Source organism: Acartia tonsa, chromosome 11 (genome assembly GCF_053477335.1).
Source record: "Acartia tonsa isolate MP-2025a chromosome 11, ASM5347733v1, whole genome shotgun sequence".
NCBI lineage: Eukaryota > Metazoa > Arthropoda > Copepoda > Calanoida > Acartiidae > Acartia > Acartia tonsa.
Window position 1 is genome coordinate 8,942,316 of NC_137270.1, and position 12,786 is coordinate 8,955,101.

At 30.4% G+C, this 12,786-nt stretch overlaps 1 protein-coding gene across 2 annotated transcripts; it reads right to left on the minus strand.

Moving 5' to 3' along the window:
• Positions 1 to 1,050: 1,050 nt before the first annotated feature.
• LOC145331501 (uncharacterized) lies at positions 1,051 to 8,577 on the minus strand. 2 transcript variants are annotated; one of them, XM_080176195.1, is made up of 14 exons: positions 8,492 to 8,577; positions 8,008 to 8,083; positions 7,452 to 7,546; positions 6,826 to 6,911; positions 5,395 to 5,479; positions 4,498 to 4,561; positions 4,203 to 4,231; positions 4,073 to 4,117; positions 3,648 to 3,681; positions 3,451 to 3,543; positions 3,035 to 3,172; positions 2,630 to 2,670; positions 2,015 to 2,083; positions 1,051 to 1,382 (listed from the first exon to the last, which is right to left on the minus strand). In XM_080176195.1, exons 1-14 carry the CDS (start codon positions 8,566 to 8,568, stop codon positions 1,328 to 1,330), a joined length of 987 nt encoding a protein of 328 aa, XP_080032321.1. In that variant the 5' UTR covers positions 8,569 to 8,577; the 3' UTR covers positions 1,051 to 1,327. The 2 variants fall into 2 exon arrangements, with proteins under 2 accessions (XP_080032321.1, XP_080032320.1); XM_080176194.1 differs by having other exon boundaries at positions 3,451 to 3,558.
• Between the last annotated feature and the right edge of the window lie 4,209 nt (positions 8,578 to 12,786).

Sequence of the window (12,786 nt, forward strand, 5' to 3'; positions counted from 1 at the left end):
CTGTTTCCTTCTACTGTCTACTTAAAAGTTGATTAAAAAACAAACAAAAAAAAACTAAAATCTTGACTTCAACTAGAATTATTTAGGACTAATTTCTTCAATTTGTGTTTTTTTCTTTTATACTGTCAAAATATATGTAATGCATGACTCATCAAAAGTTATTTTGTCTAATTACGTTAATTCTAAGATATTTTATAATACTTATAAAATTGTTGGTGAAACACAAAAAGTATGCCTTTTTCTGTAAGAAAATTTTTGCATTTCTTGACTTCCATGCTTTAGAATGCTTACTTGAAAAGCGTATTTTTACGATTCCTTTGAAATCTGATGTACATTGGGTATGATAATACTCATAGAATGTTTAAAACTTGATTTAGGGGTGGTGAATTGATGCCCCTTGTTGCCCCAATGTGCATTCTAAGAATTGTTTTTGAATAGTTTATTACTTTTTTATTTTAAAGTTAGTATGTTTTTCAACCTATTTTAAAAAAATTACACTATTCTAAGACATGAAGATATATTTCGATTTTAGCAATCATTTTCAATTCATTTTGTCTAAAACAATATAGGTATGAGACATTAGATAACAGCAAATATGATCAAAGATATTAAACATACATTTATATAGAAAGAACAATGTCACAAATTATTTTGAATCCTAGGTATCACCATAAAATACAGATGACAACTGAAAAAGTTTGAAATAAAAGATTAAAACATTAGTTTATTACTCCCATACTAAAGCATCTTAGATAATCTCTATAATAAATAATGAAATTTCTCTAGAATAAAGAATGGAGTAATATTCAAATATTCATTCCTTGCCATGGTAGAGAAAAGTATATACAACTCCCCCCCCCCCCCCTCCATGAAGGAAATACTTACATTAAGACTTGATTATGGAGATCCTACGCTTTCTAGGTCGTACCATATTGTTTCAAATTTTGAAACCGATAATACGATTTTAACATGCCTAAATTCATTAAAGAGCTAACCGTTACGTCGTACATACCTTAATATATGAAAAGCTTTGCTTTAAAAGACTGCATAATTATACTAAATATATCTATTATAAAAAAAGTTACTGATCAAATTGTACAAATTATATTCATGATCATTTTATGTTTTCCATTTACAATATTTTTTATATAAGAATCGGGGCTTTTAATGGTGGCAAAGCAACTTAAACTTCTAGAAACTTATCAAAATATAAATTTTCTGATGATTGACCAAAATTGTTACTTAGGCTTGGAAAAAACAATATTTTTGTTGATAGCACAAAACCTTTGATGCAAAAATAATATACAATTAGTCATTTAATTGGTACTTAATCTATTCTTTTGATAACAATATTATCACCGAGGTCAAAATCAGGAAGAGCTCTAAAATGAAAAAAAGTTTATTGATTTTAAAATTAATAATTTTACGGATTTATAAAAAACGGTGACAAGAACTTTTTTAAAGTAATCCTCCATCGTCTTCAACGTAAATTTTTTTTATTGATTTTAAGAAATTTGATATATGTGAGGTAATGGGCAGAGAGAAAGGGGACAATGGACTGTTTATTACACTAGTCCCAAACAACTTTGGATTAACTACTTTGAGACTTTTCATTTTGATTGGTTGTTTTTTTTTAGTTTGAGTGTTCTAACGCTTTAACCACTAATCTTACGCCACAGAAGGGCTAATTTTGTGTATTATCATTGGGGATCTACATTAATCTATTAATTGTCGTATTCCTTTAGATCTCTGGGTAATGGTACTTTCCGAATGACTAAGACTTGACAGAATATTATTCTCTTTTTTAGATTGAACTTATTTCTACTGCTAAAGGTTGAAACGTTTGGACACTCAACTTAATATACCTACCATAAAAATCAATTAAAGTCACCAAAGTTTTAAAATCAACAAATAGGAAAATTTTATTGTAAAACTATGGGGACTAGTGTAATAAATATTCTAATGTCCCCCTCCTCCCTGACTTTTTTCCTCCTTTTATAAACAAAAGGTTTACCTTGGTCGGTACTGCTCTGACATGAGATAAGATTTTACATTACTTCCAACTTCATTTATAGCAACACCACTTAACAAAAATATTTTAGATCAAGCATACATCACAAAGTTTGGTTGTTATATTGGTTAATCACCTTCAACTCATAGTCACTATTCTATCTGAAGCTTTTCATAGTGCTTATACAAAATGACTTCATACTGGCCCACCATTGGTCAATTAAAATGTATACTGACCTGCCATTGGTAATTTAGTTTGTGTATTGGCTTATCATTGGTATTTTGTATTGTATAAAGTCATTTTTTTATAGGCACTATAAAGAGTTTTCTCGTATTCATTCGAATCCGGTGGATAGGAACCGGTTCTCATCCATACGAAAAAACTATGTCTAGCATCGTATTATATCCAGCTTTCTACGAATATAGAAATGTACAATCATAAGATTTAAACTAGTTTTAATCTCATAATTGTACATTCTATATCCGCGGAAAGCCGTTTATAATACGATGCGAGAAATAACTATTCCTCTATCTCTTTAAACTTGTAAAAAATACTCTTAATTTGTTACAGTAGAAAAATTAGATACATTTAAATATTTGATTAATTTAATTTACTTACTTGTAGATAAATTTAAGCTGTGATGGATGAACTTTGACAGGCTAAACAAAACAAAAAAATTAAAATATGAATATTTAAGAAATATTTTAGTTAAAAGAAATAGTACTTAAACAATTTAAGGCATCTTTAGAAAATTATAAAAATCTAGTAAATCAGGGAGGGTGGGGACATGGATTTGTTTATTACACAAAGTTTTCTTATTTGTTGGCTCAACAACTTTGGGGACTTTTATTGAAATTTGAAATCAAAACGTGATTGTAATCTACAGAAGGGATAATTTATAGGCCATTGTTGCATAGCAAATTTTGTAAGAAAAAATTAACAAACTAAGAACTCAATGGCTTTAAATATGCATGATCAAAACGAAAAAATGTGGAGTAGCTACCAAAACAGATGTAAATCTACCTCAAGTTCTTTCTTCTTTTCATCCACTTTCTTTTTGACATCAGATAGAGCAATCATAAAAGTGCTGGGTGGAAGAATGTCGTCCTCATTACAATTTTCTCTTGTAAGTTTCTTAATCTCGGAAGATCGCTCTAGTAACTGAAAAATTAATAGATTTTTTTAATTCGAGGATTTTTTGTAGTTATTAACTAATCACTTTTAATCTCAAAATTACAATCACATTACTTATAATTTAAGCAAGTCTAAACTCTAAATAGTCATAAAATGCCTAATCTCATTAAGATTCCTTGGACAATTATGGAAGTAAATCAAGGCTGAATTAAGAACTAACTATATTTGGCTGTAAATATAGTAGGTGAGGTTTGGGTTTAGATTGATATTTACTTTCTATTATCCTCTCCATCCCTAAATTTTACCTGTCCAGTAGAAACCTTTAAATTTCCCAGATGTTGTTGAAACTTTTTCTGATTAATTTGTCTGTCCTCCTGGCTGTATTTCTCTTCTAGAAACTGATGAATATATTTCTAAAACAAGTTCTTACATATCTTTATCTAAACAAATAACTACAAAACAAAACTTTTTTGTTGTTGTCTGATTGGTATATAAAATTAACCTGAGAAATTCTTGATTCCGGATCATAGCTATTTCTACAAATAAAATTTCAAAATAAAATCATATGTAATTAATTTAATTGAAAAGAAAAACAAATAGGAAAGATAAGCAAGGAATCTCTTTATTGTGCTGATAAAAAATAACATCATACGATACAAATGACGTATGATAGGCCGATAAATATTCTAAATTACCAATGGCAGGCCAGTATACATTTTAATTTAACAAGAGGACAGTATGACGTCCTTTTATAGTCACTATAAAAAGCTTCATAAGCAAAGCAACAATTACTGAAAATGAAAATTATGAAATCTTTGTGAATTGTTGTTAATTAAATGAAAAGGAACTGTAATTATCATTTGGACCTACTGGATGTACAGACTGTTATGTCATACTTGAAGAGTAGCTAAGATTCAATAATTTTACCTTTTAGCTCTTTGAAAACCAGGAGAGTAGTACTCGTCATATTTACTAAACAATATTAACATATTTTTACTCATATAATTTTTACTTTTTTAATTAAAAGTAAATAAGTAACAAAAGAAAAAAGATTTACCTTTCAGATGTAATGCTACGAGTATCAATCTAAAAAAAATTTCAATCATTATTTTTTTTGATAATTAAAACAAAAACAATTTAAGAGCCAAAATTTTTATTTTCATCCATTTTATTCCTAACCTGAAACTATGCTACAAGTAAAAAGATTTTATAGTAAAATATTTTAGAAATAGTAATAGTAATAGTAATAGTAATAGTAATAGTAATAGTTTGAATATTAGATGTAATTTGGACAGGCCAACCAACTTTAAAATAGATTTCTATAAAGTAGCTACAATACTAAATGTTTTTACCAGTTCATCATCATTTCTATGGGCAGCCTGGCCAGTGTAATACAGCTGAAGCTTGCACAAATATCTAAGAAAACAAGGATGAAAACAAATCACAAAATGATTGTGGATGGGAATACGGACAAAGAGATTTTTTGTTTTTGATATATATATTAAGATATATAAGTTTTCCGGAATTTTAAAGTTAGGAGGAGATTTGAAATCTGCATCAAATTTTGAGGATTTTTTTTTATAAAATTCGTTTTTTCTATAATTCTTTATCTAAAAGCGGAAATGCAATTTAAGTTAATTAATTTTGGCATCTGTGATTGGTGGATTTAAAAAATCTGCGCTCTGATTGGATGGCGTACATCATTCAACCAATTAGAGCGCAGGTAGTTTAAAATCCACCTATCCTATTGGTCAAAATTAATTAACTTAAAATGCATTTCCGATTTTAGATAGGTAAAGAATTATACAAAAAAAAGGATTTTATAAAAAAATCATTAAAATTTGATGCACATTTCAAATCTCCCCCTAACATTAAAATTCCGGAAAACTTATATATATTTTTGTATTTTGTAGCATGCTGACAAACCTTCTCACAAATTAGTGGAAAATCACATTTCTCCTCAGCGGTACATAATGACTGACTGACGGACGGACAGACACATATAATAGAGTAGCCTCGCTACTAAAAAAATAGTGACTGCCCAACAGACTGCCCTCAACTGTTTATATTTCTGTTTTAGTCTTTTAACTATTTTTTAACTGCCTTTTCTAACTGCTAATAGTGCTAGACTTTCATTCTAACAAGGTTTATACAACTGAAAATGGTTTAGTTAACAAAGATATGTTTTAACGTAACAACATAAAGAAATACTTGATTATAGAGTTACTTTGCTACTTAAAAAATCTTACTGGTCTCTGGTATTAGCAGCACCACGAATCATATTAAGGGCGGAATTTTTCTTGGACCGGCGAATTTTCTCATTCTCAACATGAACTACAAAAAAAGATCATGACTGGCTTTTAGATTAATTCTACCTTTGAATTTGAAAGTAATTTGTTTCCAGTATATAAAGTATCAAAATAATGATTGTAATAAATCAAAATATCTGTCATTTGTATTAACCCTTAACGGTCGGGGGGGGGGGGGGGGCTTGATCGCCCCTCCATCCGGTTTTTTCTATCTCATTTTCTGTGTGTGAAAGATAAAGAGCCCAAACTGCTTGACTTTTTAATTGTGGGTATGAGACATAACTGAGAGTTTTTTTGAATATCTCCATCCTGGTGGGCATAAGATGCCAGCAAACCTGGCAGGGTCATCCAGGTAAAGAGCAAAAATATTTTTTTGACTTAAACAAAACATTTTATCTTACCAAAATACTAAAATATCCTCTAGTAGTACATCCTCATATTAAATACAGGTGTTCAAGTCAATTTCAGGTTCCAGGTATGATCCTGCAGGTCCTGATCCTCCAGGTCTCCAGAAATCTTTAAATGGCTCCTGTGGCCGCAATTTTTGACTTAGAGACTTCAAAATTTTTAACTTAAGCTTTTCTTACATGTCTACGTATTAAAATTTCATAAAGATCCGCTGCCGTTTTCTCCCTGACCGCCGACTGCGGCGGCTGGCAGCTGCCAAGTACAGCTGCGGCCGCTGAAAATTATATTTTGATATTTCAAATATAAAATTTACATAAAGATAAACATTTTCTGCAAAAAAATTTTATTCTCGCTTCAAAAATAAAAAAATTACAGCCGATTGAAATTTTTAAGTAAAAATGGACCTGAAAACAAAGGTTGTAAAATAAAAGGGTGAAGGAAGCGAAAATTGACCTTGACTTACTTAAGGTCGGAAATTCATCATAACACAGGGGACTTACACAAAAAATTTTTGCCCTCTATAGGAACTGAGATAATAGGCCCCCCCCCCCCCCCTGACTGATTAAGGTTTGGCAAGGGGCCCGACTGAAAGGGGTTAAGTTAATATTGGGTAAAAATGGATTGTAGATTGGTTTACAGAAAACTGATGTAGGGAAAGGCAGCTATAGATTATCAGATGATTACAAAACTCTGGAATTTTCTGGGATAAATTGGCTAACATTCCCAATGGTATTAAACACAATTACCCCTTCTGTGGATTAACATTATTGGCTGAGAGGTTTGGACACTGTTAATTTTAAACAACCAATCAAGATAAAAGTTTTAAGCCAAAATGAGAGAGAGCATGCTTATGAAACTTTGGGTACCTTGGTATTTACAGTCAAATTTCCCTTCCCACAGATCAATAAAATATTGGATGTAAAAATAGTTAAAAGAAATATAAAGTTGAATTGGAATACTTACCGAACTTAGAGTTGATATCTTTCATTCTTCTTCTGTAGGATTCTGTGAGAAATTCTTCCAGTTCGGATTCATCAGCTTTCAATTCACTACAGAAAGATTTTAAGAATTGACTTACTTCAAGAAATTGGAGAATTAGAAAAATAAAATGGGATAGATATTCATCATATTGTGTTATAGACAGTTTTCAGCAAATAAAAATAAAAATTGTAGGATACATTTTTGTTTTATTGTTCCTTTGCGTCATAGTTCAAAGCTAATGACTTTTAGAAATCAGTTAAATTCTTGGTCTGTCCCCCTTACCATGTAAATTTGACCCCTAATGTAAAGGAATTAAGGGTGAGTAAAAGAAGTTTATTCCCCCTTCTTATGGAGATTTGTTATTACCCCATAAATAAAAAGGCTCGGACGTCATTAAAGGGTACCATAAAAAAATAAAGTTTAACATCTTAGTAACTGGACAAAGTGTCTAAAAAATCAGGCATGTGACGTCATACAAATGAGGGATTGTCCATCTCTTTTTTAGGGGTTTTCTTTCCCACTTCTACTCTTATCTTCCTCATTTTGATGACGTCACATGGCTGATTTTTGAGACACTTTGTCCAGTTACAACATCTACATATGCTTACTATGCTCTTCTATCAAAATTGGATTGAATTCTGTCAGGAATTTCCACAGCCCTTCTTTCTCCATCTTTTCGACTCTTTATATACTTGATCATGGGCTAAAATAGGAAAAACCTAGTTATAATGTCTAACTTTTTATCTGTGTGACGTAACAAAAATCCATCTCTTAAGATAAAAAGTTAGACACTATTACTAGGTTCAAATAGGAATAGTTAATATCGCATCGTATTATAGATAGCTTTCCGTGAATATTAAAATAAAAAAAACAATTTTTTTTAGCTCCGTGTGGTCGAAAGCCTGGGCTAACAACTTGGTTTTAGTTTTATGTTTTTATCTAATACGATGCTACACATGCTTTTTCAGTATGGCTAAGAACCGATTCTAATCCAGTAGATGCTAATTATATATGGCAAAGTAGCAGGGTACTAAAAAAGCGTTATACACATGCACAAAGACTTTTTGAGGACAAAATATTTGGAGTTCCTTATGGCTGTAAATTTTTTGAATTAATGGAAGTAGTAAAATCAATATGCCTTAAAAAAAAATAGATTGATAATACCTGGTAATACAAGCCCCCGATTTCATAATGATAGTCATAAAGTCTTGGGCTAGGTTTCTCCCAAACATAGGGTTTCCTAACAGAATTGGAACGAATTATTTATAAAAAAATCTTCAAAATCTTTTTTGAAAAATATTTTGAAATTCTTGTAAATGTCGCCGTCTTATAATAATAAACTTAAATAGACAAATATTACTAAAAATATATTGGATATGTCTTAGTAGCAAACATTTTAATCATTCAGTGCGTTTTTATGTGCAGTTGATTTTTTAGTAAGAAAAAAAGTTTGGAATATAGTAAACACTTTTATGTTACTGAATAATCGGTTTTTGCAGAGCTAAAATCTTTCTCTACAGGTAGCTTCACCCCTAGACTAAAGTTTGGACTTATTTTCCAAGTGTGAATTCATTCCAGTTTTTAGCAAGATCTTTCACTACACACAGACAGACATTCTGTTACTTTTTTAAAGTAAAACTTCTATTACCTCACACTCTGTTTAGTATCTGAAGAAATTTTAAGAGTGTTTAACTCAAACTGATCGTCGCGGTAAGAAACCACCATTTTGATAATTCTAGTAAGAAAAGTCAAGTGAAGCTTCTATATATAATTAAAATGTGTGTTTGTCTTTCTTTAATGATCTTCCTGTTATTTTTTTGAAAAAGTAAATGGAAAGAAAAAAGTTCTTAGCATAGGAAATTAATATCATATTTTTATTTAAATCTTGATATAAACATGGTTAAAGAATACGTGGTTATATTGACATGGGGAAAATTTGTCGTCAATTAAGGTTGCAAAGATGGGCCTCATAAATTAGTCAGTTTGTTCTTCCCCTAGAGGGGGAGTGGATGGTTTAAGGATGGTGGATGGGAGGTATCGTTACTTTAGCCAGCTAAAAGTATCACTTTTTTAGAGTACTTGAAATCTGGTACAAAATCATAATAATTATATATCGATGATGAAAGTTCACTATTTAAAATAGCAGGGAACAATAATACAGAACCATCAGAACTTTACTTTCAAGACAAAGTGAAGGTTGCTACAATAGATCATATTCATTGGTCATTTCATTCATTCAGTAGGAGAGGAGGGGGTGAGGCGAAGGGGGGAAATGGGGTAACTCGATTAAACTAAACTATCAATGTAAATTTTAATATCATGCTAATGGGTAAAATTTTAAATTTTCCTTACTAATTCTTAAGTACAATAAAGTAAAACAAATGAATTACATTTAATTTACTTATGGACACTCTCGCCCTTGTATAATATATCACCACGACATAGCAGTTCAGACTGATTAAATATTTTGGCCGAAGAGAACGTTTTAAATTATTTGTATTTAATCAATTTGGGGGCGTGCGTGGACAATGGGGGGAGGGGGGGCAGTGAGGAAGGGAAAATTTGGCTGTTTATTACACTACTCCCTAAAGTTTTAAAATAACGTTTTCATATCAGTTGACTTAACATCTTTGGAGACTCTTATTGAATTTTGATTGGTTTGTTTATTAAGTTGAGTGTCCAAACGTTTCAAATACTAATTGTAACCTACAACAGGGGTAATTTTATGTATCATTATTGGGAATATACATCTATTTGTCGGCAATTGTCTTATCTCTTTAGATCCCTACTTATGGAGTGATATAGGGTACATACCCTTTCCTACCTAAGTCAATTTAGCATCACACAAACTAAATTAAATTGTAATATAAAATATTTTGTTTATACATAACATTCTGCAAAGCTACTCTAAAAATCACCAGAGTTGAAATAGAAAAAAAACATATATGTACACCGTTAACCAAATAAATAGGCGAATTTTCAGAATAGCACCTTCTCCATCATTAAGGATGATTTTCCCATTGATTTTTTTTGGTGCTAATTAAGAGTAAATTTACAATTTAAGCTAGTAACAAAAAGATTCATCTTCATTTTATATATAAAGTAAACTCATTAAAAATGAATAGCTATGACGCAAATCTGAAAATTGTACTAACCTTTTACTGTCTACTGTGTTACACTACAGTCGCGGGTTCGAAAAATATTAATTTATTTTTATTATTTTTATTTTATTGTGTATTTAAAAAAAGGGTTTCTTACATTTGGATGTAATTATTCTTGTTACAATGTATTTATTTATTCGTGATAACCCTAACAATCTCTACAAGAAATTTTTGAAATACTTTAATTCTAATGACTATTGCTTTTAATGTATTTTTTCTATAAATGTTTTATTTCTTTGTGTAAAAGTTGCATTATTTTTAAAGTTTCAACTATCCTTAAATAAAAGTATGAAGATGTATGTATTTGTGTATCATAAGATATCACTTAAAGTTTGATAACTATTTTAGAGAAAGGGAATCTAACTTTTCAATAAAAATCGCACTTGAAAAAATAGCCCCAACCAAAATAAATATTTTCACAAAATGTATTTCTTTCGTTGTTCAGCAACATTTTCTGATTTTGTTTTTGTTTTTTTACGGGAGCCTTTCACTCAAAATGATCTTAGGATGGTTAGGGGGAATTCCCCAAATATTTTTAAGTTTGGGGTTACCCCAAATCCCCCCTACGTCTTGCACGCGCCTTCCTGTATCACTCATAACCTTGTCCCATTTTAATTCTTTTTTTTTGTTGTTGCAAAAATACTTCCTTTACTTGGATCTAATAATAGTGGATATTTTATATGTAATGAATAGTGATAAACATCCACTAATTTAGAATGAGGTATGTGGTTTAAATCTGTTCCTTATCTTATAGAAACTTTAAGGATCGACAGCCGCATTTTCAATTTTGGACATTACTTTCCTCTAAAAATCAACTGCAGCCGTCAAGGGGCAAATCTATTTTTTCTGGAATGTTAATACAGGGAGGGAGGGTACATCTTGTTGTTTTTTTATTAATTTTTTAATGGCTTAGTAACTTTGGAGGCCTTGGTTAAATTTTTGGTTGAGTGTCCACACTTTCAACCATGAATTGTAATCTACAGAAGGAGTAATTTTGTGTATTATTATTGGGATGTATATCAATTTATAGGCCATTGACTTATCTTATCCCAATCCATATTTATATGTCAAATGTTATAATAAAGTCAAATGAACACAAATTCAACATAAGATAATTGATAGTTGTTTTATCCATTTAAAATAAGTTTATACATTATACAATGACTAGAAAGATCAGGAAATTTGCGCTGTTCTGTCAAAATAACAACTTTATTTCTTTTTATGGCTGTCTTAAGAATTTGGATAAACAGTCTCAAAAAGAAGAATAATGCGACATGTAATTTGTAATGGTGTTTTTAATGTTGACTATATTCTTTTTGAATAACTCATACTGCTGCTATGTCAGGCGCGTCAATTAAAGCATTAGGAACAGCTTGAAATTAAAAAAATGTATATTTTTATAGGGAGATAAAAAGTAAATAAATAATTTTATAGTTTGATTTATAAATAGTAAAATTAATAGCTAATGTGATGATGAATAGGTAATTAGAAAATGAGAAAAATAATAAGAAACATATCTACAAACATTATTCTCCAATAAAGCAAATACAGCCGTTGACGAGATCTTATTTTATAGAAAAACTATTCAAAATCTATGTCTCAGGTCAAAACAAGTAAAACACAAAAGAATGATCAGACGTCCACATAATTATACGAACAAAATATCTATTATAAGCGGATACACTTTCTATTATAAAAAAAATAAATGATTGCTGGATTGTATAAAGTACATGAAGCATTTCAACTATTTGATCTGAATTACCCGCGTATTTTCGAAAGCAAAGCTTTTCTTTAACTTTTAATCTTATCTTAAATCTTTTAATGTTATTTACTTCCTGGGAAGTTCAAGTTTTTTTTACATTGAGGGGGGTAAAATGAAAGGTTGTTAACACAACAAATAAGAAAAACTTGCTATAAAACTATGGGGACTTGTGTAATAAACAGTGCATTGTTCAGTCATTTATATCCAAGCTATTAGTATTTCTGTGATTGCACGACCTTTGACTGGATATCCTAACTGTGGATGTATGAATAACACTTATTATTTGCCAAGACATTCTACGAATTATGACTATTTAGTATAGCAATTTTTACGCTTCAACTAAAAACGATGTTATTTATCAACAAACTATATTTTTCACTTATTAGACATTTTATGTAAAGATGGTTTATGTATAAATATTTATAAAAGACTGAAGTGTTTCAAAGGTAGATGGTTCTTCCTGCTTGGTCTGGTTGTCCGCGCCCGTTCGTATCATCTTTTTCTGCGCGCTCAGTTGTGCTCGGTTGTGGTATCTAAAAGTTTTTCAGGGGTGTTACAAAATGTGTAACATTAAGTAGTGCTTAGGTCTTTTATTTAGGCCAAGAATCGAACCCATCACTTCCTAAAATGCTCAGGCGCTATCTCTACTTTTTGCATTGCTTTCATGGGTCCTAAAACGCTAAAGATATCGATTTTGGACGTCATCAACCTTGTCGGAAAAGAATCCAAGACTTTTAAATCGCAATTAATTCTTTGCAATGAAGGATTTCTACATTTCATGTTCAATAGTGTTGGGGCGAGTTTAAGGGTAAACAAGACCAATTATGTCCACAAGTTAAACCAAGTTTTTTTTAACATGCTTTTTTCAACGATGATGTCGGGATTATTGGATGGATGCAGGCAGTGTTTTGGATTATTTATTAAAAATGTATGCATTGATTTTTTTCTGTTGCCATAAAGTATTCCCTTAAAACATTTTTTGTCTGGTTTTAAAAAAATACAGCCGTTTTTAAGCTAAAA

Coding starts and splice junctions, on each gene's coding strand:
- LOC145331501 (XM_080176194.1), bottom strand. CDS start 8,568: ATGGTGGTTTCTTACCGCGACGATCAGTTTGAGTTAAACACTCTTAAA. Junction 7,547..8,007: donor TCGGGGGCTTGTATTACCAG/GTATTATCAATC, acceptor TTCCTATTTTAG/CCCATGATCAAGTATATAAA. Junction 4,232..4,497: donor ATAGAAATGATGATGAACTG/GTAAAAACATTT, acceptor AATTTTTTTTAG/ATTGATACTCGTAGCATTAC.